The following is a 27,895-nucleotide window of genomic DNA, read 5'->3' as shown; positions in this document are numbered from 1 at the left end:
ATGCATTTTACAAATGAAATCATATGAAAAACAAAATTTTACCTTATGAACTTAATAAACAATTTTCATGAGTTTGATCTTAAGTCTTAAATATATGTCTTGAAAATATATAAAAAAAAACGTGTTACAATAATTCCTGTGTAAAACGTTTAGGTACAGACTGGATGTGTTTTATTTATTTATTGATCATTAATACCCTTTTGATTCATGAAGACAATATACAATGCACCATGGTTACTGAAATCAATATTGCACATCTTAATCACAAAAATATTAGATAAGTAACACATAATTGCACAGTGGTTAATTTTCATGTGTTTTTAATTTTCGCTATATTGAGGTTTGGAGGATCACAAAAATAAAAGCTTACTAAATTTTAATCAAAATATATTTTCCTATAATTTCTATTCCATTAAATCTGTAGATAGAAACTAACTACCACGAAAATGTAATAACCCCATTCTCTGAATATAGTGAAATTTGGCACCCATGTAAATTACCGGCTATACGGGTCACCACCAAATTTCAACTCTAATGACCTAATGAATTCTACAAATATGTCATAAAATATTGATTCATGTTATGGTGAAAAAATGTTTACACAAAATGTCTATGTAAGGAGAACTAACTCTGTTTAAAATTTCGTACAAGATGAAATGATAAAAAAGCAGATGCTCCCACATAAAGGTAGAGGGGAGAAAGGGGAGATAATTAATTAAATTGGTTGTGACTGGGAATTCATCAACATTATACATTAATTAATTGACATAATATTTAACACACATGGACAGAGCAGTTTACTTGGAGGGGTTATATATCTCCAGAGGTCATACTTCTTAGAATAACATTTAACACACATAGACAGAGCAGTTTACGTGGAGGGGTTATATATCTCCAGAGGTCACAATAATACTTCTTAAAATAACATCAAAAATAAAGTTTGGGAATGGTTCTTCAGGAACGTGGTAAATGTGGTCTAAGGAATTAGGTATACTTTCCATGGTAACGTAATGGTCCCCTCGTATAATACTTTTGATATTCGTAAAACTATTAATATTCAAGTGTGTTATATGACTTGATATTATATGATGTGTATTACTTGCAATCAAATTACCATAAAATGAATTAATTAAAACACCCTGTATGTTTGTTTTAGCACCTTATTTGAAAACAATGTAAGTCAAGGTCATGAATATTTAGATGACTTCATACATGCAAATGATAACACAAGTAAATAATTACAATACACTGACTGAATAAAACAAATTTACATAGCACTGAGCACCACTAAATCTTACAATTCATAATACTTGCCATAATGCCAATATGTTAATGTTTCATCAATCTTTACCTACATGTACAAAATTTTCATGAATTAATTAATTACATTCCGAACATAAGTTTTTCATGTTGGACCTAAACATATGAAAAACATATGTTGTAATCCCTTCTGTGTATCATGTGTATGCATGGCTGTAAAATATCATAATAAAAGTTAATGTTCTGATCCTCCCAGAAGAATTAGTTATTTAAATTACTCAAGACCCAGACATTCTATCTAGAGTTACAGTGACCATGGACACCTTAAGAGTGACTGATTAGTATAATTAGGTCAGGAGGTTGGTCAACGAAGGTGTAAAAGCACCAAATGTCATATGAGAAGGCTTCATGTTTGGTCCAGAGAGGTTTCATTGTACTAAATGTTTGTCTACTCCATGTCTAGAATTGTCAAATTTTGAAAAGGTTTATTTTTTCTTTTATAAAACAGAGCCTTAATGACGTTCAATCAATAATCCTACAGTCAATTATATTGACTTCTGTCATTCATGGGATTCAAGTAAGTGATAAACTTAATAAAACTTAAGTTCTTAATCATACAATCAATAACTACAATAAAATAAACTACAATCAAGTTAAATCCATCCATGTTTTGTCCAGGTACTATAAAACAGAATCGTAACAGACAATACTGTGAAAGTACTGTTGTTCATGGGTTCTAATTTTCATGGTTTTTATGGGTAGGCCAAACCACAAAATTTGGTTCCCAATGATTTGAATACTGAAAACCTCAAAAACCACGAATTCAAGAATCCTCAAACTTGTGTTTCTCCCCTTATCCACAAAAATTGGTATCTATGAATTAAAGTATTACTTTCACAGTATAAGATTTAAAAAAAATATATATTTCTTTAAGGTGGAAAAAATCGGGTCTTAATGAAGAAACAATTTTGTATGTATAAACAATATCCAAAGATTTTAGACTTACTTAGCAATATAGAAAACAACTTGAGAATAGAAAATATCCTGTTGGTAATTGTAAATAATGTACATAGATTTAAACTTGTATGTAGTTCATTGAACATAATGACAATATACTAAAAATACACAAGAAATTACAATGTAATACATTACCTGAGATACAACTTACAGAAGACATATAAACTGTCCTTCATATTTATCTAGGAGTTACTTTTAAGGTAAAGTTAATTCACATTCAGCCATTGTGTTGTCAATAAAAACTGGTCAAGACCTATGCGTAAATGTAATTTTATTTATTGAGCATGACTATTAGTTGTGCATTTATATCATCAAGTTATAATTTGACATATTAGTTTTGACCGGGGATTAATTTCTGAATATGATAAAGACCCCTTAATACATTGTCAAAACAGTGTTTTGACATGTTCTTATATGTAACTTTTTGTTCATAAAGAGACAGCTAATATGATAAATAAAACCCATGTGAGACCAGTCGTGAAATTATTTCATGCACCAGAATTACTATTAATAAATTAAACCATATTTCTGTTTCTCAATACAAAAAATCTATGTTCTGAGATCATTGTACATTCGGAAACTTGATAAAAAAAATAAATGATAAACACAAGAAAGACAGTTGAGATGTTGATGAGATACTGTTAACCAGTCTATTTTCATACACATATATTTTGCATTTCTGGACAGTAGTGTAGCACCTGGTACTGCATGTACAACTAATGTCATACCAATATGAAAATTCTTGTCAAAATTGTTTTTAAAATAGGATATTATATGACTGTCCCAGAACCTCCTGACAAGGCATCATTCTGGTTGTACCAATCTAGAGTTAGATGCAATGCCACTGCAGGATCTAGATTCTAAATGACTGCAATTATTTCCATGACTTACATCATGTCTAGCATTTTTTTCCTAATAAAGGGATTTATTTACAGTGATCAATTTTCATGATTTTTTCTTGCTTTAATTAATTATTCTAAATATACCTTGGTTAATAATAATCTACTGTTTAGTGCAGAAACAATATCATCGGACTAGAATCTCACATATCTATATAAAACACCTCATATCTACTTCGATAAGCAACCAGTGTTTCTATTTATAGTAACACAACCTTAAATCCCCTGACATGATAATCACAACAGAAACTTAGTGTAATTCATTAATTTTCTTGAAAAAATACACCAAGAATTAAATTAAAAACAATGAGAAAAGTCAACACATAAAGCAAACTAAAGAGGGTGAAATAAATATATTTCACACAAGAAAAATGGCACAAAAATTTACTTAAAAAAATGCTTTGTTAAAATGCTGAAAACAAAATCAAATGAAAATTCCTGTAAGGGAGAATTCATGCAAAACTGTTACCAGGACTGATTTTAGAAAAAAAAATTGTTCTTATCATTTATTAAGGAATAGAATCCACCTATGTTTTCAGTCAGTTAAAATTCCCCTTTGAAGTTCTAGACCTTTGATTTATAAATAGATATTAAAGGGAAGTAACCAATAGACAACCTTGTTCTGGTTTCTGTCATACACCTGAATGGCTTGACCTATATCAAATTCATCTTCCTCTTCATCGTTGTAAATATCGTCCAAAAGATCAATACTGTTGTTACTATGGCAACGTCGTCTATCCTGTATAAATCTGTCTAGACTGGTATCTAAGATTCTCCTTGACTGGCTGCTTATCGGAGCCCCATGTCATTTAACAGGACCCATGATTTCCTTCAGTTCTGTCTCATTGACAGTGACGATTGGTTGGCGCCAAAACGTGGTATTACTGAACTCACTACATTCCAAAGCATTTTCATGAATCACCGGGGGAAAGTAATGATCAGCAATATCTGACAGCTTAATATACCTGGCAATAAAAATATAAATTAAACTATGGTCAGTTGAAATCTATTTCTAAAAAAATCAAAGGAGAAAATTAGTTGTATGATAGCATTGTAGAAAATAGTAATTTTATGTCATAACTTAAAACTAAACATCTTTTCGTGTAAATATACAGATAAAAAAATGACAAAATATCTTGTTCTACACAATAAAACTGTTAAGAAAATCATGAAATAAAAGATTTCGCATTGTAATTCAGTTTATCTAGATCCATTAAGTGAACAACAAAATTCAGATCCGTCTTTGCATTCCAATACGTTCTACATCGGAAATTCCAAAAAGGAAAATAAAACTAGAATGAGGCTTGCAAACTCTATAACAATAGTAACTTACGATGACTGGAATGTGAAATGTGATTCTTGTTTTAATTCACCGCGTGGATTGATGGTAAATATTCTGTATGGAGGGATATTAATAGCAGTGTAGGCATACACATCCTGAAAATAATATGTAAATGGTCTATAATTATTCATACCAATGAAATTTTTTTAACTATTATAAGGGTGTTTCGTTTTTTTTTTTAGTTCATTTATAATAGCTGTATCAGCGGCATGTTGTATAAATTATGCTTCCTGTACTGCATTTATTTTCTGGTCCTGCTTGTTCTGGTTTTTTTAATGCTTAATTAATGTATACTAAACAAATAAAAACATTGTTTTATTTGTATTTGGAATTATTTTGGAGTTTAGAAACAGACTTAACAGTAACTGTGAAATTAACCCTTACTTAAGGGGATTAGTCATGCTGGCATGGCTAAGTGGTAGGGTTAGTTGGATAACAAAAGTCAAGGAAAATATAGTAAACCTATCTGTCATGAGGGCATGGCTAACCCCCCTAGTAGGGGAAAATTTTATATACACTGTATTATTTTTTAACTTATTTTCTAAATCCTAAGTAATTCCAAATTTGAATAATACCTTGTTTAAATTACTTCTAAAATCTTTGAGAATTTTAAAAGAGAACAGTTTTAAGTAAATACACACGTCTTCATTTGATTAAAACATATGAAAAATATTAAGGAACTTATGGAACAACATAAAATAAAATAAACATAAATTTGTTTTTTTTAAACTATAAATAAAACATATATAGTAAAGAAACATGTTTTCGGTGTGTTTTTTTTCTCCAGTCCTTTACCAGTTGTTTTTTACAATATGTCTCATGTTGGTCATATGAAAAACACATGTTGTTTCCATGAGCAGGGGTGATCATCCACAAAGGGAGATAAACCAATTTTTTGTATAACAAAAATTCCTACATTGATCTTATTGCCAAATCCAGCATAGAATGGCTGAACATATGTAGGAAACAGACAACCAATATCCTTCAGACAAGCTATCTTAAACTCTTCTGGTTTCTTCTCTATAACTTCCCTGCAAAATAAAGCAATATTAAATGTGTTGTACAATGTACAGTTATAGAGTCAAAACTGGGTTTGTTTTGTTTTAAGTAGCAGTCTTTATAAAAATCAGTTAAGAAGAGATTCATGCAAAAACCCACCAATGTCAGTTTTATTTTAAGTTCAGAAACCATTATAGATCACAAAACTAATCATAGTTTTTCATTTGGGGGTTGTGCGTTCGAGATAAAATTATACAGATTGTACATGATATTAGCACTTTACAAGAGTTATTGTTCTTGATTTGGTTTGGATTTGGTTGATTCTAGTGGGAGACTGAAGTGTAGTTTTCTACAAAGTACAGTTCTAGATACAAAAGAACTATTTTCTCATAAAAACGCAACATATATAGACCCAAAAAAACATTGTCTGATTCGTGGGTTTTTATACACCATGAATCACCTTACCATAGCCAGAATTTTATATGGACTGATACTTAATGCAACAGTAAAAATCTTAAGTTTACATAATTGATGACTGACAAAAATGACATACTGTAAAGAAAAGTACAGATGGAAAAATAAGCTGCTTAAAAAAATTATTGACATATTGTTAAAGTGGAAGATGACTTACAGAAAACATTTACACGACATCAATTTGAACTTGACCAAATCTAATATATACATGTACATGTATGTACATAAAGACCTACACACAGTCTCTAATAGTCATTTCACTGATAAAACATTTTCACTCCAATCTCACTCCTATTTATAGAAACAATTTTTAGAAATTAACAAAATTTCAAAATTTCTAATTTTAACCCAATGCAAGAACCTGGCAAGACAAGAACTTTCTATTAAAATATTTATTTACCTGTGGAAGGCACTGACTAGAGAAGTAGGTGATAAAAGTAGAGGTCCCTCAGGTAACACATGGACCTCTTGTTTAATACTTTTAAGTAGATCTTTGGTTACTTTAGATTGTCCAATCGCTCTCGCTGATAAATATAAAAACTTGTACCCGTTAGTTTGGATAGAGGTATAAAGCTGTGCAACTCCTGATTGTGACCAGTCCCTGCCAATAATGGGCAGAATCTGACCCAATACATCTGATCTGTCAATAGAAAACATCAGTCTTAAAGGAAAGCTTATCAACAGATATTATCAGTAAAACTTATACATATCATATTGTTAGAAAAATTTGTATAGTCTGAATTATACACCAGACATTAATGCTCACCAATTATAGAAAAATATAAATATAATACATAAGTATTGACATCACTTCCAAATTACAAATGTCATTTTCAACAGGACCATTATGAGCAATTTATGTTTCACCCCCCCCCCTCAACTATACAATAACTGTACAATATATCACCACAGATAGTAATTGTACCATCAATGTCAGAGACAATAATTTTATCATGATATATCCACAGGTAGATAACTTACTTAGTAATGGTACCATCAATGTCAGAGACAATAATTTTATCATCATATCTCCACAGGTATATGTGACTGGTACACCTCTTGGTTCCCTGGAACTGGGTTGTTACTGAGTAAACTACCTCATTTCCTCCAGGCTGTAGATTCAGTTTTTTCTATAACAAAAGAAATGAATTTAATCATGAGATTATGACTAATGCATGCAATAGATTCTGAGTCCTAAAAACGAAAGACTTCCTGGACCCTGTCATTAAAAGTTATGATAGATTCCCAGTCATTAAAACTTCCAAGTTATTAAAGAGTAAAGTAGGGAACCAAGATTATAGCAGTAATCAAAAGAATGTAATCCAGGGACAAAGACCAGACATGGAAAACTGACATACACAACAAAGAACATAAAGTAACTAAAATCATACATTCAAAGTAACAAAAGCAAATGAGCAACTCGGACTCCACTAAAACTTAGAGCATGGACCAGGTGCACCAGTAGGGTAAAACTCATGATAGATTCAAATCATTAAAACTTACAACAGATTCCCAGTCAATTAAACTTACAATAGATCCCTAGTCATTAAAACTTACAATAGATCCCTAGTCATTAAAACTTACTATAGATTCTGAGTCCAGTCTGATTGTTTTAATATATTTCTCTGTTGTTGACTCTCTCCTCTTTTTATCCATATCATTCTTGTCTGAGTCTGTCTCAGCCTCACTAGAGGTCTGATCATCATCAGCCAAACTGTTGTCTGTATCTTTCCGAACTTTACGTGGACTACCAGATACACTAGAAGGAAGACTGGTGGGGGGACTCAGGGTTGTCTGATCAGCCTATGAAACATAATCATTCTTATGGCATAAATCATTATTCATAAGCTTCTGCCTGGTTATCAAGCGCTGAATCAGACATTAAAGTTTGAGTTTAGCTCGCTGACCTAGCCTCTATCTTTGAATCAGACATGGAAGTTTGAATTTTACTCACTGACTTAGACTCTATCTCTGAATCAGACATAGAAGTTTGAATTTTACTCACTGACTTAGACTCTATCTCTGAATCAGACACAGAAGTTTGAATTTTACTCACTGACCTAGACTCTATCTCCGAATCAGACATGGAAATTAAAATTTTACTCACTGATTTAGATCCAATTTCTGAATCAGACATAGAAGTTTGGGTGACATGTTTTTCTTCTTGTTCCTCTATGACCTTAGCTGACCTTCCCCATGAGAACCACGACGACACCCCGCTGGATCGTTTCTCTTTCTTCTTAGGCATATATTCATCTACCAGTCGTTTCTGGGCAGTCTATCAAAAATCATTGATGCAAAATGTACATTTTGTTTCTAAATATATATTATACATAGAAGTATAAATCTTGTTATGATGTTATCCACATTTCTTTAAGTATATGGTCATGGGGAATTATTTTTGTGCTTGTTTTCGCTGTATAGAAGTATAAATCTTGATGTATTTCACATTTCTTCCACTATATGGTCAGGAAGAAGAATTTTGTGCTTGTTTTTGCTGTATAGAAGTATAAATGTTGATGTTTTTCACATTTCTTCCACTATATGGTCAGGGAGAAGAATTTTGTGCTTGTTTTTGCTGTATAGAAGTATAAATCTTGATGTTTTTTCACATTTCTTCCACTATATGGTCAGGGAGAAGAATTTTGTGCTTGTTTTTGCTCTATAGAAGTATAAATGTTGATGTTTTTCACATTTCTTCCATTATATGGTCAGGGAAAAGAATTTGTGCTTGCTTTCTTTGTTTCTAAGGAATTTTTTTTTAGAAAATGCATTGAATTCTTTACTTGAATTTGTATACTTTTGTTCAACTGAGAATTATGTTTAAAGACATCAATATTTCATACCTCAGAAATACTTTTGTCAAATACAATATCTGCTAATATAAGAGGGGCTGCTGTCTGCCAGTTATAATACCTACAACACATACATTTATATTAGTAAATACAAGGGTAATCAAGGGAACTAAGATTTTATTGGAAATACAAAAAATGTAATCCAGGGACAAAGACCAGACATGGAAAACAGACATACGCAACAAAGAACATTAATAACTAAAATAATACATACTAAGTAACAAAAGGAAATGAGCAACTCGGACTCCTCTAAAATATGGAAGCATGGACCGAGTGCAAGATCTAGATATGTTCGAGGCCAACACGATACTGGTTCTAAACATAAAAGGTATTCAGTAACAGACTATGTCGGTTTGAGAGGTAAGTATCTATTCCTGCAAAATTAAAAGATTTGAGTATGAAGATGTACTTTATAAACAGATATAGTATTGGGATGTTATATTTTTGACCAGAGGATCAATACCTAATTATGTATGTAAAATTATTCACTTATTCTATTTATAAACACATGATCCAAATATCAACAACTATAATGGTAAAAACCTTCGCATTGACGGACTTTCCTCTGAGTCTGAGGACCAACATTACATACCTGTAATTTCCTTATAGTTTGAGGACCCTTATTATATATACCTGTATTTTACTGATAGTCTGAGGACCCACATTACATTCCTGTATTTTCCTGATAGTCTGATGACCCATATTATATACCTGTATTTCACATACTTACTGTTCTCCTATTTTAATGACTAGGTCTGGGTTCGTTATCATGTTGAAGTTTTCACAAAGATCTTCAAATGTTACAATTTTCTGCATGAACTTCTCTAAGGTCACACCTTCAGGGTTGGCCAAACCCCCACATAGTGACATGGAGTAACGTCCTAAATGTTTGACCTCTGACTGGAGAAATGATGTAGCTGGAGGTCCACAGACAGCGCCCTCCACAGAGTGGGGTGAGACAGGAAGTGAAGATCCATGACCGGATTCAACATCGTCTTCCTTCTGACAGATTGAGTGAAACTGGGACTCATTGAATCTGTAGAACAAAGGCAACAATGATTAATGTTTTCAGTATCCAAGTAAGCAATGTAATAGAAGAACAAGAAAATATCAAGAACAAATTGGAATCTTCTTTCATTCAAGACAAGCTGTATTCTCATAATTTTTGTTTATTATCATAAGATTTGTAGAAAAACAGACAGACAGCCTGGCCTGGCCTGAGCACCACAAGACTTGAAAAATACTTCCCCGGTTACTCCAATCAAAATCATGGATATTGATGACATTACAACCAGTTAAGGATTTCCTCAGTAAATTATCAAGTTTTGTAGCTCTGAAGCCAGATGGACCCATCATACATTAATAACGATCATATCTGGTACACTGTATTCAATTTCCACACAAAAGGCTAAAACTTTAATGAAAAAAACCTCATAGAAATTTTATAGATTAATACTATGAATCTCCAATAACTAAATTGATATATGTACATTTATTAATTTGATGAATGAAGAGAAAACATTTCACTCATAAATAACTTTGGTTAGGAAAAAATTCAATCCATAACCTTAAATGGAGTGTTAATTGATTCAAATTAGAGACAGCATGACAATGACAATTTAGTAAGATTGGTAACAACCTAGTTTTCAATGGTTTATGTGTTGTTAATATTCATTTAGTCTGGCATCACTAAAGGTCTGACAATATTCTAAGTAACTGGTTTAACATTTATTCTATAGGTCAATTCTTCTCTATTATAAATAGTTTCATTTTTTGGGGCCATTTACTGCTTTGTTTATGGCGTGGGTTTTGCCCATTATTGAATGTATTGAAGACTGTGTGGTGACCTGTAGAAGTTTGCGTGTTGCTTTACTTTTAGTGAATGAATCATAGTCTCCAAATTTGGTGACATCCAAGCAGTTTTTTCACTTTTTTGGGATTTGTAATGGTAAAGCCTGGCTACAAAAGTACAATCACGTACATATAGAATTTTGTATTCATGTTTACATTTACATTTACGTTCTCTTCTAAACATACATGTGGTTTGAACTGATTTAAATGTACATTGATTTTCGTTACTTTTATATATTTAGGGAGGTGCCACACCATTAATGGTTACAGGAAGAAGAATAAGTATTTGGAAATTAAAAAGTCACAGGAAAACTCTCCGGAACCATGATATTATATAGGAATCTTTTTTAGAGGAGACAGTCTGAATTCAAAGTTTAATAAGGGGTGGCAAAATAATAATGCTTCTTAGATGGCTACAATTATATTGGCTACATGTATATTACTACATTTTAGCCATATTACTATTACATGTTATAGGTGATATAGACAGGTTCATGCAAGCAAGCATACTTACAGAAACGACATTCTATCAAATTAAAAAGCAACATTCAATTAATTCAAGCATGAAAACATGCATACATGTGCATAAGAGCTATTGCAAAAATACAGCAGGGCTTATTTAAAAAGAGGATTGAAAAACACTTTGGCAGGAAACATTTACTGTGAAAGTACTTTAATTCATGGATACCAAATTTCATGGATTAGAGAAGAAAAACAAGTTTGTGGATTCTTGAATTTGTGGTTTTGAAGTTTTCAGCATATACATCAATGGAAATCTACTATTTGTTCGGAACCAAATTTTGTGGTTTGACCTACCCACTAAATCCACGAAAATTGGTACTTCACAAACAATAGTACTTTCACAGTATGTATGAACATCTGATGCAAGGTACATAAAAATTTAAATATTTGTTCTAAAAAACCAATGAGTCTTCTTAACATACTTTCTACTAAATATCTCAAAACTGGAACCTTAGGTTTGTGTAACTGAATAATAGATGGAAAACTTGAAACAATGTCCAACAAGAAAGTATAGATAGAGTTATAATGGTAGATTTATAAGCATGAAACTTAAGTATCAAAAATTAGGTTTTTATCAAACTTAACCATAAAAGATGCCTTTCAAACCCCCAAATAAGTCACATGCATTATATGAATTTGAAATACTTTGTGAATAGCACATGTTTGTCTAACTATGTTCATACATATTCATTGGTAAAATTAATGACTGCAGTTATATACAAGAAATACACAATACATTGTTACTTACTGCTCAGAAAAGCTTTTTCATGAAACATGACAAGCAATAAAAGACACATTAAAAGCAGTACGAGATGACAGAACAATGATTGTCTGAGTTGACAGAACAACGATTATGTGCCCTTCATCAACAAAGATTCTATTTGTTACAGAGCAACAGAAACATATTAAGGACACAATACAAATAGGATAATTAATTGGAAACAGTGAATAACCAAAATATGATTACCATGGTGAAGAATGGCTAGGTTTAACGAGGAAATGTGATCATATTTTGGTTATTCATTCTTTCCTACTGATTATTCTACTCAATTTCTTTCATTATTCATTGTTATTTTTAACATAAATTTTTAATTTTTTGATCAGCAGATTGATGTGATGTTTTTGGCAGGAGAAAGTCAGAGAGTGAAACTACCAATTTTTTTTTCACAGTGTGAATTATCAACAATTTTTACACAGAGAATATTCGGTAAATCACTACTATCTATAAATAATCCTGAATCTTACACAATGCAATAATGACTTTAATTTTATTGGGTCAGTCGAAGCTAAGCCACTGTAACACAATTTAATCAACAATGCAATAAAGCAAAAGCTCAGCTATAAGAAAGTGTTTAATGCATGTCAATCATAATGTATGCAAACAAAATCTATATAAAGCAACATAAAGCTACGCAGTGAGGTTTCAGTTTAGTAATTGATACCACAGAAAATCCATAATATGTAAGATTTCACCTACCAACAGTCTTCATTGGCGAAGAGGCCACACCTGCTAACAAAATTTTCATAAGAAGATGGGCCAACACTTCTTTGTGAATACCTACCGCTTCGGGAAGTAAAGTTTGGCGATATCAGGACTCATTTCATCCAAGTTGAGATCATCTAGGTATATACCCTCTAGCTCTGGCTTGTGTCGAACACTTCTCGTTGTCTTCATAAACTGAAACAGTCCTGTGGAGGATGCCTGCTTGTTGTCTGTAATCAGAGAATACACAGGTAAATAAACATGCATTGTTGAAAACAAATCCAAAGGTCATACTGGTCAGATTTTACAGCATACCATTCATAACTTCATCTTTAATATGATTTTGGATGATTCTGTCTATGATTCATCTTCATGATCCCTCCATTTCAGACTGCTTAATATCACTGATAGAGAGTGATTTTAAAACATGTTGGAAAACTACATGTATACTGGTAATGTATCTCATTCCATATGATGTAATAAGGCAGGAATTTTTCTGGGTATTTTGGGAATGGTCCTTTCTGGGAAGATTTTGTGCTAAATCAAAAATTAGGAGTTTAATTCAGTTAACTGGGAAATTCTGCACGATTTTGAAGTAATTTTCATTGAGATAGGGTCCTTTTTAAATTTACCCTGAGGAATGCTAGAAGAATCCATGCAAATGCTGTGAAAATCACCTATATGAGACAGAATTGGCACAATTCGACATAAATACCAGACCAAAAAAAAAGCAGAAATTGTTAAAATCGGAAGTAAACATATAATATATAAAAAGAAATGAAACAGTCAATTCCAAATTTGAAAATTAGGTCTGAAATATACACAACACAAAAAACCATAATGGTACACATGTACAATCCTGATGTGAGAAAGTTCAATTCAAACTTGGAAGCAGATGAAAGTTCAAGATCATAAAAGGCAATAGTTTATGTAAAGTGTCTGACCTAAATCAAATTCTCTCTTTTCTGATTCTGTGCTGACTGGTGGTAAATCTGTTACAGACTGTCTTGGCAAATCTCCCCATTCCCACAGTGTAGTGTCTTCCTCTGTGAAAAAGTTACCAGTAGATGACCTTTGACATTCAAATTCTGTGTCACTCTTTGGAGAAGGAGGTCGACTTCCTACAGGACTGGCATATGAAAAAAAGAGTTGAAATTAGAACATCAATAATTTATCATCAAAGTTGGTGATAGCAAGAGATGACAATATGTTGAAATTTTATATTTCAGCAGTACATGTACTAATGGAGAATTTCCACATGTTAATTATCCTTATAATTCAGGGTATGTTGTTAAAGGTTGTCCTTTTGCCTGGGACAAGTGAAACTACTATTCATACAGTTAAATTATACTTACTGGGAGGACAACCAAATTTCATTTATTTTTCAACATTCATTTACTAAATGACAACCTAGAATTTAATTTAAATGAGTAGAATTTTCATCAAATTTCCCAATAAAACAAGGTTCATAGAAGGTTAAACCCTGTAATTAGTGTGCATTTAAACTTTTCAACACATATACATTTTGTACATGTATATGCATGCCACTTGAAACTTCAATTATCCAACTTGAGAGGTAAGATAATATTAACAGCAGTACCTGCTAATAGGGGACATTTCTGTGTCACTAAAGACATGAGGAAAACCATCATAGGACTTTTGTGCCCATTCCTCTGTTCTCTGAAACTTATTGTCCTCCACCACAGGTAGACTAACAGACTTATGCATGCTAATCATGGGCAAATTGGCCAACTCCTCATCTGAGGAAGCATTTTCCACATCTTCAATCAGAAATATGTCATGATCATCCTTGGTCTGGGTTTTAGGTGTATCTGCCTGTTTACGCTTCATTGACCTTTTACGTCTTACTTTCCTGCTCAGCTCATTAAGTTCTGTTATATTGTCAGCTTTCTCCTGAAATAATTAAAGAACAAACTCACTACAAATCATGTTTAGCATCTTAACAAGAACATGCTATAAACAAAACATACATTGGTAAGAGTGATATCAGGATGATCAATTGAAAAGAGTGAATAACAAAAATATGATAAGGAGTGCCCAGAAACAGCCAGATTTAACAAGTATGAGGAACTTGTTCTTTGTTAAATCTTTAATATTCTTGGAAATCAAACTTTGGTTATTAATGATAACTATTTACTATCCTATAAACTATATAGATTTTCTCTATAATTCATTGCTATTTTCAACAAAAATTTTTATTTTTGTTGCAACATTTTGCCGGGAGAAAGTACAAGAGCAAAATTACTGAATAAATTTCATAGTGTAAAAAGCATGGAATACTTAAAGTTAACTAAATTGTGCAATAGACTCATTCATAAGGGATATAGATATGATATTGTCAAATCATTCTTTTCACATTTAGTTTATTTTTATGCTACTTGTACTTGAGTATTCAACAGTACCTTTACATAATGATGTTTTAGGGCCAGCTGCAGCCTACCCAGTGGTATGAATTATGCAATAGAATGGACAAAAATAATTGGCATGCCTAATCAACTTAGAGTGTTTTAAACATAAACGAGAATAGATATGGTGAATATGTCACAGAGACAACAATCCCTTCGGGATCAAAATGTCAGCCCAGAGCCATCCATTGGTCTTCAATGAATGACAAGGAAATCTTGTGTATGCTGTCATGTCATAAAATATCTTAGGAACTTAGGATGATTTAGATTCTACAGAGTGCACAATGGCTAATGTCTCCAACAATATCTACTGACTGTATAAATAATCAGTCACCTAGACAATGGCTAATGTCTCACCCTCCAATAATATCTACTGATTGTATACATAATCAGTCACCTTGACAATGGCTAATGTCTCACCCTCCAAAAATATCTACTGATTGTATACATAATCAGTCACCTTGACAATGGCTAATGTCTCACCCTCCAACAATATCTACTGACAGTCTAAATAATCAGTCACCTAGATTCTTATAACTTATATTAGAGGGTGCAATGCATAATTTATCACATTCCAGCGGTATAGGTCCCATTAAAATCAAATGTTTTTACAAAGAATGTGAAAGAATGGCCCATTGAAATTTTGAAGATCATTGAAAATGGCCGATCCTCAAATACTGATAGTAGCATTATCATTCCATTTTCTTTGATGACCAATAAGAGAGAGACTGTTTACCCTTAGCCTTTAAAGCCACTTGTCTATAAAAAACCCAAGGAACCTGGTCCCAATTTTATCTCTGGATTGGCCAAATATTAAAACTTAGTGGTGTTTGAAGAATTGTATCAGGTTGAAGTCCCGTCTCATGCAGTATCTATGATAACTTTTTTATTGCATTAGCAAAGACAGTACCTGTATTTAGCTGAGTTGTACAGTCAGAAAACAAAGGTATTTTGAATCTTTTAGAGTGACAAACCTGAAGTTCCAGATCATCTCCATCCTTATTTCTTTTCATCCGTTTCTTTTTATCTCCAAGGTATTTCTTCTTCATGTCGTTAACACCTTTCTCCATCAGATTAATGTCTGATGGCATAGGAGAAGTGGCAAGGTGGGCTGGAATATCCTGTAGAAAAATGTTTTATAATTTTGTAATTGTTCAGACATTACTTCACAATACGATCAAAAAAAAAGTAGAAGTTTGCAATATTAAAAAATAAAAATCGTTTTTAAAAATTGCAAGTATAATTTCCATTTTAATATTTTCATGACATATATGTACTAAATTCTCTTTAACAATAATCATGATAATACTTAAACTTGATTCTATTAAACCTCAATATCACTCAACAAAGTTTTCCCAACTACCTCAACATTTTCTTCCTCCTCCACTTCAGTGACAAAGAATGCTTCACCAGATTCTCCCAACTTCATATGTAAATCAACTGCCTCTCCATTGATCTCAATATCAACCTGAAATAAACCATTACACCTGTGATTTCTACATCTATTGCATTCATACTAATGTTCTTTTTATATTCAGCCTACTGAATTCTTTGGTAAACATGATAACAATGTGACTACATTTATATTTAACACAGTAGCTACAGCATGTGATATACTTTACGCAAAACTCCCTTTTCCTGTGTTTAATACAACCATAACAAACTAAATGTGTCTGCACAACACGAATAGCCCTGCCTGCAGTACAATTTTTCTAAGCTAAAGGGGCATTACTAAATGAAAAATCAGCCAAAAAGGAACAGTTCAACTCATTACAGTAGACCTTCTTACTTACATTAGTATCAGTTCAATATTACAAGGCATTTAGAAAAAAAGTCTGGAAAAATGTCAGGCCAGTATTTGAGACAGAGTTTAAGTTCATGAGTGAAACATGTAACATAGAAAACAAACAAAACACTTCTAAAAATAACTACATTTCAAAAGTGAAGTGTCAAATGTCTAATAATTAGGCTGCTCTGGCTTGTGAATTTGTCCTCTAACAGTTAATAACTCCCTCATATTATAAAACTTTACTTGATCTAATCAGACTATGATTGAATTTAAAGACAAATCACACTAACCAGTTCTGACTTTAGGAATTTCGTGAAATTTTAATGGAACTGTCTCAAGTATAAAGGCATTGAAATAAGCTTCTAAAAAATATAGGTCACTGTGCTTTTAACAAAGATATAGCAGTTCAAAAATTTGTAAAATCTGGAGTTTTTGTCATTTTCCAAATTCAATTCAGACATCTCTAACCTTGCCAATATTTTTACAAATGACACATGCCATATACATTGTACCAGTAGATTGGAAATTGTCTTTATTTCATTCATAAAACATTAAAAACAAAATACAAGGAGTTTTATCCGCCTAAAAAGAACCTTTTATTGTTTCCAGCCAAAAGAAAAAACTAAGTTTAGAACCATATTCACAGTAATCTGAAATACTTCTCACATTAAGATTTTTTTCAAATTTGTGGTATGAAAAGGCATCCATTAGCTGGTTTTGTAAACTCTTTCAAAAGTGGGGGGTCACCGATTAAATAAGAAAGATAATCATATCTGTGTACCATTTCTGCATAATTTTGTTTGGTAATTGGATGTTTCCTACTTCAAATGTTATGTCGGATGATGTTATGTCATAGTCATCCCTTCGGCACCTGCATATGGAGTGTTCATATCACAACTCATACGTTGGTTACGTTGCTACAAGATTTAAGTCATCACTACAGAAGTTTTATGGTCGTCATCGTGAACTCATGGATCGTTATGGTGTATCCATCTGCACCATGAAAACTGATTTATTCAACGGGTCATAGTTTTCCTTTCCTCGTTTGTCTACCCCGGACTTGACTTTTTATGAGCAACTTGGCGGATGTTTCTAGAAAAGCAGAGGACACTTACCCTACCGGTGCACCTGGTCTATGCTCCCAGTTTTTAGTGGAGTCCGAGTTGCTCATTTGGTTTTGTTACTTTGTATGTATGATTTTAGTTACTTCATGTTCTTTGTTGTGTATGTCTGTTTTCCATGTCTGGTCTTCGTCCCTGGATTACATTCTTTTGATTACCGCTATAACCTTGGTTCCCTTGATTACTCTTTCAGCAACAGAACGTCTTTAGAAGAAATAGAATATTAAAACCGCAATACAAAACTTGACTGTGAAGAAATAAGCGGAAGACAAAAAGAATTACAACTGGAGAAAACAGAAAATTGGGCAAAAGGCGATATATATATAAAACTATTCTGGTTGCACGAACGTGTCTCTTCGCATGAACATGTTATAATTTGTATTCATATTAAAATTAAGTTACATGTACCACAATGTTTATTTATAATACTTCAGATATGACTTATCGGGATTTAAGGTTCAATATTTACAAATGTATGTGGAACGTTTCAACAGTTAGTAGTAATATTTTTACTAAACAAAAGGAAGAAAATATAGCCCAACAGCCGCTGGTGAAGTACATGTATTTTCACACAAACATTAAGAGAGCGCCCCTACCATATGTACTTGTACAAGTTTGTGTCTTCTTGTGGCGTACTTTGTTTCAAAATTTGAAATAAAAGTGCATGATTGAAATTTTCAAGAAATAAAAAGGCAGGATTTATTATTGTCCTACCTAATATTTTCCGTTTACATTAGAAAAATATTTCAGTGCTCTATGCAGAAAAAAAAGTTGTCTATAAAAAAGGGCAGGACAGAAACGTATAATAGAATCAAAGAAAATAAATTAGCAGGCCATCCTTGTCGATAAACATACATTCTGATTGTAAGGCTATATTATTTTTCCGGTGTTCCTACTCTGATACTGCACAGATGGCTTTTTTTGCAAATGGTCTACAATCAATCATATGCATGAGATGTATAATTCAAGTGGGCTAATAAATAAAATTTAAAAACCGAACTGAATCCATGCCTGGATTAGATACCCCACATGACATTTTTTCTACATTTTTACCTCAGTTAATGAACTGGCAAATTACATGTATGTTTTATTTGCAATTATAAGGGACTATCTTTAATATTCCTCATTTAAACATCTTGTCGGGATTAGAAAAAACTAGCTCACATTCTCCAAGAGAAGAACATTGTTCCATATCTCCCATCCGATCCTCTCTAAAATGTATGGTAATCAAATTGGCATAACTCCCCCTAAAATATCGGGCAATACTGATTATCATTTTTTTTTCCGTCGAAGTATTAGTAACATTTGGTTTAAGTTTCCTTGGAATCCGTTATGAAAATGTAGTCGTGAGTTTGTGTAGGAAAGACGGACATACAGACGGACGCCTGGCATTTACGGAAGATTTTCCAAAGTGGCCCTTGGATCTTGACGTCATTTTGCTTGTATGGTCAAAGGGAGATTTGTCTTTAATCAGTAGACTATGATTGAACTACATTTTTTTTCACTTTGTATAATGAAATATGACTTGACTTGTGTTAATCTATTTTTCAATACAAACTAAATCAAAATGAACTCTTCTTACATTGGAAAATGTAATATTGACTAATTCATTGACATTTTAATCCAGAACAAGGTTTTTCTTTCATGAAGTAAAAAAGATACAAAATACTGATATGTAACATCCTGACAGCTCATTAATTGTTTCCTTGGTAAACAAATGTATGTGTAACTAATCCATGTAAACAGTATTTGTGACCAAATTTATTCACACTTCACTTTTAAAACCACAAACCAGAAACATTCATTTTATGAATTCATGATCTATAGGCTGTAGAGAGCTTGAATCGCTCACCAGGTCAAATAGTCTTTTAAGCTAAAGTTAGACTCGTGACCTTACCATACTATTGTAGCAAGAATCATTTAATCAATAGTGAGCGCCACACTTATCCACCCTGCTTTCATATCACAAAATAAATCTGTCATAATCATTTTTGACTCTTCAAGGGCAATAACTCCCAACATCGAGCAACAGATCTTTATGACAATTTCTGCACACATGTAGGTCCGTCTCACCATGCTAATAATTTTTTCTCCAAATAAAATTTGGCTAAATCCATTAGTTTTCCAGTAATTTCAACAAATCCTCAATGTTTGGTTGTGGTAGCCATGTTTTCAACAGATAAAAAATTGCTAAGGATAATCTATTAAACATTTATGCCATGTTTGGTTACAATCCATCCTACAAGTTGTCTCATCGAAGATTTTCCAAGTAGGAAATGTTAAATTCAGGAAAAAATCCATTTTAGGACTCATTAATTCATTCATCTGTCTACTGGTTTTTTTGAAAATTTAGGCATAGGTCCAACTAATCATGTTGAACAATTTAACCCACTGTCAGATTTTACCTAAACCCAATTGTTTTTGAGTTATTTGCAATATACTGCAATTTGACCCCTGATTTACTGATTAAGACGATAGCATGCAAATGCCTTTTAATCATCACTGGTACAGTCATGCAGCATTGGTAGAGGGAGGTTTAACGTGCTGTAAAACCTAGATTTAACCCACTATTTCGTTTGAACCATTGTGGTACCAGCTGCTCCAGTGGTGTATTTTGCCAGATTTATTTTGGACTTGACTTGGTTATGAATCAGATTAGTGATCAGTAATTTTGCTGTTACCCTTATTTAGTAATTGCGGCCATGTTTTTTGCCAGATAAAATATACCCATACAGGGATTGTTAAAAATATCCTAAGGAACATTCCTGCCAAGTTTGGTTACAATCTGTAGAGTAGTTTCAGAGTAGCAGATGTTTAAAAAAGGCAAAGGACAATGACAGACAATGACTGACAACAGACACATAGTGATGGCAATTGCCAAGATGGCCTTTTGGCCAGGTGAGCTAAAAAGGCTTACAAAGAGCCCACATTTAATGTTGCAAGCATTTGATGTAGAACTTGTATTCGAATACCATCAATATTTATTTTGAATTCTCAACTATCCACTGCTTCTTCATCTAAGTAAAAATAGGGCATTAATGAAACATTAAGTGATACACCGCCAGGTAATGGTGAAAAAAGGGGGTGGCACAATGTTAAAAATGGCCTGACTTAAAAACTACATTTTGGATGCTAATCCAGTCATTATCTGGAAATCATGGGAAGACAGAAAAACAGACAAACTCACTTGAATTTCAGCGGAGAGTGGAGAACAATGTGGCTTCACTCACCTGATCTCCATACCAGGGTTCTTACAGACCCATCGAAATTTTTTTAAGCACATCTGACATTCGGTCAGACACAAGGTGATGACTTGTCTGACCAAACGACAATTTGTCTGACCGAAAAAACTCTGAACAATTTATCGACACGCTAACATTTTTGATGGGGGGTGGGAATCTCCAAGTACATTTTATTATCAAGCTGATTTTAAAACTACTGGGTATGGGCTCTTGAATTTGTTAATTTGTCACCATTATTCATTTTCAAATGAAAATTTGTTTTATCAGATGTTCAATTATTAATCTTTATCAATTTCGATGTAAAAGAAATATACTTTATTATTTTTTTCATTATTATTTTGACAATATAATGACCGCATGTTTCACATGTAAACGAGTAGCGAGACAATGGAAGGGACGATATATCAAAGGACGAAATGACGTGTAGCGAATGAACCGGAAGTTACATATTATTGTTTACAATCAAATTGATTGACTATCTCGCTAGACTGTAGACTAATTCACGTAATTATTAAAACGTTCTAGTTTTATTATTCACAAAAACCACTTCAGTTTTGAGAAAATCTTCTTTAACGTAAGAAAAAAACATCGGACACCCGGGCCGACAAGCAACGTGTATTTACCGGACCCGGGACAATTTTACCGGACAGGTCCGACGGTCCGGCAGGTTTCGATGGGTCTGTTCTTACTAGGATTTTTACATGGTGAGTTCTGGAACTCACCACTTTTTGAAAGGTGAGTCCCAGATAAATTGGTGGGTCCCATCCATTTCACTGTGATACAGGCGAGTGGAGAACACTGTCAGTCTTTACTCATTTGATCTACATTTGTACATGGTGGAGAGTGGCTCCACTCACTCGCTTGATCTTCACAGTGGAAAGGGGAAAACAGTATGACTTCACTCACTTGATCTCCACATTAGGGAGTAGAGAACACTGTCGCTCCACTAACTTGATCCTCACAGTGGAGAGTGGAGAACAATGACTCCACTCCTTTGATCTCCACAGTGAGAAGTGGGGAACACTGATTCCACTCACTTGATCTTCACAGTGAAGAGGGAAGAACACTGTGGCACAACTCACTAAATCACCTCAGTGAGAAGTAAAGAACAGTGTGACCCAAGTCATTTGATCTCCACAGTGAGAAGTGGAGAACATTGTGACTTCACTCATTTGATCTCCACAGTGATAAGTGGAGAACACTGTGACTCCACTCATCTGATCTCAACAGTGGAGTGAAGTGAACTAACAGCACTCACTTTTTCTCCACAGGGGAGAGGGGAGAACACTGTGGTACAACTCACTTGATCTTCACAATGGAGAGTGGAGAAGTCCTTGGCTTCAGCCGCTTCATTGACTTGACCTACATTGTACATTGTACATAGTGAAGAGTGGAGAAATTAATTTTCAATCATGTTTATAGTAGTCACAGTAGCATATAGTTTACAGTTGTGATATACATTTGTACATACTGTACAATGCTGATATTTTTTAAGACTTACCACTTTCTCTCGTGCTCGTAATACACCGAGCTTCCCAAACCTGACGTGGAATGGAGATGATTTAAATGTGCCATCCTCCTGCTCTACGATAATGACGTCAATAGCCCCAGTGAGTGTTGCTGCATTGATCTCATTATAAAAACCTTTAACATTAGAAAATAATCTGCCAACGTAGCTGAAGTAACTCATCTCCAGTTATCTCCCTTTCTTACATACTAGTGCCCTTACATAGTTTATCTGAAAATACATAATCTGTGATTGTAAACTTTTGAAGGTGCATGGCATGAAAAGTACATGAATACGTGAGAAGAAGGAAACATGTACTGCAGTATGTCAAAGAAAACCACCCTGATAACATCTAACCAGTCTATTGGTCTTCATTGAGGGTGAGAATGTCTAAATAGTTTTGTGGTATCATTTTTTGAAAGTCCATATATATAAGTTAAGCAGTATTCAAAAAAGAAATCTGTAGCTTTAGTCGATACAAAACTTGCTTATGTTTTACTGAGAGTTACATGCATACATACAATGTAATGGTCGTGATCAGTTTTCCAGCTAGGCCCTTTTCAAAGGGAAGTCTTCCCACCCATTTTCAAATGCCGCCCTTCTTTACAATGTAAGTCAAGCTTTCGATTTTGGTCTGACAAAAATATGACTCATGATTGGTGGTCACATTAAGGCAGAATAGTCGGACAGAACTTATGGTTCATATTTAAGAGAACAAAAAAAAGAATTCTATAATTCCTTCCAAGAATCCCATAACTGGAATCTGCTAAGCTCCAATTGTTTCCTTTTATATTTCTGTGTTGACGAAAATGTAACTTCTCACGGATTTGAAAATAAACAAAATAAGCGATAAAAACAAACCATAAGGCATTTTTTGCACCTGTCCCAAGTCAGGAATGTCTGGCCTCTATGTGTCTTGTTTTGTTTTCAATAGCATTTTACTTCGTTGCTGTACATTATATACAGGTACATGTAGAGGCAACTACATGTATTTTGCTGTTCCTGTGTACATATACAATATTGTTTTGGGGCCAGCTGCAGCCTGTCCAGTAGCTTGAGGGTTATATCTTCATTCACTGAAGACCCATGGTCTGACCTGACATTTTTAATGCTGGTGTGGTTGTTGTCTCTTTGACATATTAATCTCCTGTAATTTGAAAATGAATTGCAGAACCCAGAAGGCTAACAGATGGTGATAAACCTTGTCGTTCTTTATTTCAAATCTGAAGGGTCCAGACATTATTTGAGGTTCAGAATATGTACATTGTATTCAGACTTTATACCGTTTTTGGATAATAACGAGAATAGGTATGGCAAATATGTCAAAGCGACAGCAATCCTACTGGGATGAAAATGTCAGCCCAAGGCCACCAATTGGACTTCAATGAACGAGGTAACCCTCAGTCCACAGGGCAGGCTGCAGCTGGCTCCAAAACATCAATATAAAAAGGTACAGCAAATGAGTTGCCCCTACAATGTACATACTCAAGGAACATAAAAATAATCTACAGGTGAAAATGAAACAATATATACAGAAGCCAGAAATTTCTGAGTTGGGACAGGTGCAGAAAATGTGGCAAGTTTTAAATACTTTGGCATAATCACAACCATCCCCTTTAAAATCTGGCCACTGTGGAAAAAATATTACACAATTAAACACACATAAATCCTAAAAAATCAGTTCAAAAGGTGAAGAGTATAAACTCCAGTAGAATTTTTACTCCAGTGTCACACAAGTGTACTAAGCTTTTAGCTTAAGACCAAAAACATCCAACTGTAGAAGTAAAACTTACTTAACATAGTGAAGCTGTTACCATCGACCCAAACTGTCCCTTTCCCAGTCAGTTACATGTATACGTAACTGTATATTTGGGGCAGGATCCACAGAACAAGGTAACTGAAATTGTTTCGATTAAATCGATCATGTGAACAGACAAAGCTAATTGTTATGGTCTGGACGATTATGTGTTGTTATGTAAAGATTAAATGGGCCGTTTAACAACGCATTAGTGCTAAAAACAGTGTACAACAACACAAATACCCCAAGGGTTATTGGCCGTCTGTGGCCTATAAACCGCATAACACCTCTTACCGGTCAGCTTTAAACCATTCACTTACTAAACATTCTGCATTTTAGGAATATATATTCCGCAGTAGGAAAGTAACCACCTTTTTAAATAATATGTCATACAAATTTCACGAAAATTCACCTTACTTACAATTAAATTCCACGAATTTATCGTGAACCTAAATTTTGACGTCTGATTGTATGGCGGATCATGTGGAGGCAAGGTCAAAGGTCACATAGAAAAAAAGAACAATATGATTGGTCGAAATGAAAACCTGATATGTAAATCACATAATTTAAATACGTGCAATACACATTACCTTGTGATCTATCTAAATAAAAACATTATCTAAATATAGATATTTGGTGATTTAGTATGGCCTGACAATCGTTGCGATTCATAATTTTGTTGGTTTGTTGGGGTTTAACGTCCGAGCAGCAATATTTCAGCTATATTCAGACGATGATTCATAATTAATATTTTTGTTTTACACACGTCCGGTATTGTATATCCGTCGATCATTAAAAAAGAAACAAGATTTATCATATATAAACACAAATGTTTAAATCAATATCTAACCATTTTTTGTCGAGTTCTTGTCAATATTTTAGTATTAAGTATTTAAAAGAACAAATATCGCTTATTAGCTGATTCAGAAAAACACCCCAATTTTGTAGTAAATATTCTTTACATATATTCTCTTCTTGTTTAAATACCATCTATTTATTGCAACATATTTAAATAAAACGCTTTCCTCCCCGAATGAGCCAGTCGTCACACAAGTTTCATCATTATCATCATTGTTCATCAATATCATCTTCATCTTCTTTACGTCTCTGTTTTCCCTCATCATTTGAACATTAAGAGGAAAGAATTTTTTTCCAAAATTGGACTAAAGCGAGATGGTACACCCAAGAAAACAGTAGAAACACTGACCCCTTAATCTAAATAAAAAATCCCGGGCACATACATTCATTCCCTAGGGGTAAAAATACTAAGTATTACAGTGGCGGATCCAGAGTGGGTTCAAGGAGTAAGCATCCTCTTCAAACTGGAAATTTTCATACGTAAAATTGACAAAAAAATGCAAACAATGTCTAAGAACCTCTCTTTTTCTGAGGAACCTCGGCTCGCACTCCTCATAGTGTTCTGGATCCGCCCTTGCTATAAGGTATGGCAAGTGTCACTTTTCATTGTCTACACACAAAAAAAGTTACACCACCCTTTTCGCATTGTATTCGTCTTCATACAAAATGGGCATTTTTTTTTTCATTTTCGACATAACAAAATGACCCTTTTAATACATGTAGCTACATGATGAAAAGTTGACGACCCGGCGTACGTATGCCTCCGCCCATAATTGGGATTTTCTCATGAAATGTTGATATTTCTCCAAAATTTTAAATGAATAGTTAAGTGAAGTAAAGTAATATTGGTTTGTCATCATTTAAGAAGTCCTTGACAGGCTATATAATCATGTGGAATTATAATATCTACACATGATTCAGTTGATTATACAATTATTAGTTAATAGCATGTTAAATATAACCAAGGTTTCTTACTACAACCACGTGACTACAACCAGACCCCATTCTAAAAGGACATTGAATCATGCAGTTTTGTTTGTTTGTTTTTTTTTTTTGTATTGATGTAACAATCCAACAGCGTGAAAGTTCCAACAAAATGTCCTAGAAACCATATTTTTTATGATCAAATTAAATCTTGCGCCAAAAATATGGCAGTGAATTACGAGATGATTCCAATACAGTGAGTTTACATGCAGAACCAATACAAATTCAAATTCAAATTATTTATTGTTCAAACACATTTTCATTAAATGGTCATGACACATTAATAACTTAATAACATAATGCACAAACATTTATATAAACAAAACATTGCTATCATTTACATGTATAATGTTGTGGACGACAGTGAACAACCAGAAAATTATAACATTATACTTTGAATGAAAGCTTGACAGTTGTTGATATAATCAATTGTTGCCTTGAGCATTGGGAGTGAGTTAGAGTTAAAAATCAAACTTATGTTGTTTTCTGATAGTGAGTTGAAGTGGTTTATATATTTTTTAATTTCAGTTATTAAATCATACGAACGAAACCGGACCCACTACAACACTTAGGAGGAGTTAAACTGCATCAAAATTAGTAGTGACCAATATATTTGAACGAGTCAAACCGGACCCACTAAAACATTTAGGAGGAGTTAAACTGCATCAAAATTAGTAGAGTGACCAATAAATTTGAACGAGTCACGTTTTATAACCGTTGTATCATATATGGATGATGTAGGCGATCTCAAAACGTAGAAGACACCCCCCCAGAAAACAAACAAACAAAAACAAAAACAACAAATTATAAACAAAACAAATTACTAATATTGGTCGATTATTATTTGCGCGGTAAACGACTAATGTAGTAATTAAGTGCACGTGAGTAACTGTTACCGGTAGTTTGCAATTCTTTGTTTTCTAACTGACCCATGATTGGTTAAGCTGGGGTCATCTCTGGGAAGGGGTTAATTTGTCTTCAAACAGTTGATATGAGTTGTTTGTTGCATTACAACAAGCACACGAAAATTATTTAATCCAGGGACTATTATAGATTCAGGATGAAAATAAGGAGGCCCGGGCTGAACATTGACTTTGAAAGATTCAAATTAAGCTCAGCACTGTATCAATAAAAAAACAACATGTTAAAGGCACTTCGTTATAATTTAGTTTAGCAAATAGGAAATGTTGGAGAAGGGGTAAATACTTTCAACTTAAATTTCTTTAATTTTCCGGAAGTGCCAACACAAGCAGTAAGCTACAACTGTACATATATAAATTTAATGCTAAAATGTTTATTGTTTTAAATATATATATAAAGCAAGCAATTTTTCCTACCTGTCTATCAGCCGGCTGGTACGTAACCCCAATCACAGGGTTAAAAACCACATGTAACGGAACGTGCTAACGGTTGTACCGACCTTAAAATCAGATAAAAAATTCCATGGGCAAGTCACTCTCAGCCAATC

The 27,895-nt window shown here is 33.3% G+C and overlaps 1 protein-coding gene across 4 annotated transcripts; it reads right to left on the bottom strand.

The window, feature by feature from the left end:
* Positions 1-335: 335 nt before the first annotated feature.
* Positions 336-27,895, bottom strand: LOC148599089 (phosphatidate phosphatase LPIN1-like). 4 transcript variants are annotated; one of them, XM_088559910.1, is made up of 16 exons: positions 25,007-25,085; positions 22,782-23,018; positions 16,492-16,596; positions 16,103-16,249; positions 14,303-14,616; positions 13,647-13,831; positions 12,782-12,932; positions 9,577-9,882; positions 8,838-8,907; positions 8,099-8,269; positions 7,576-7,794; positions 6,973-7,121; positions 6,392-6,631; positions 5,435-5,549; positions 4,510-4,613; positions 336-4,141 (listed from the first exon to the last, which is right to left on the bottom strand). In XM_088559910.1, exons 2-16 carry the CDS (start codon positions 22,968-22,970, stop codon positions 3,982-3,984), a joined length of 2,625 nt encoding a protein of 874 aa, XP_088416036.1. In that variant the 5' UTR covers positions 22,971-23,018; positions 25,007-25,085; the 3' UTR covers positions 336-3,981. The 4 variants fall into 4 exon arrangements, with proteins under 4 accessions (XP_088416036.1, XP_088416037.1, XP_088416039.1 ...); XM_088559911.1 differs by lacking the exon at positions 25,007-25,085 and adding an exon at positions 27,765-27,895 and having other exon boundaries at positions 3,837-4,141; XM_088559913.1 differs by having other exon boundaries at positions 3,837-4,141; positions 24,906-25,019.

The sequence above is a fragment of the Perna viridis genome, chromosome 14, assembly GCF_037379345.1.
Source record: "Perna viridis isolate PV_CMFRI_1.1 ecotype Kerala chromosome 14, ASM3737934v1, whole genome shotgun sequence".
Classification (NCBI taxonomy): Eukaryota; Metazoa; Mollusca; class Bivalvia; order Mytilida; family Mytilidae; genus Perna; species Perna viridis.
Note: the sequence above shows the minus strand (reverse complement) of the source record. Positions and strands in the feature narration are given on the sequence as shown.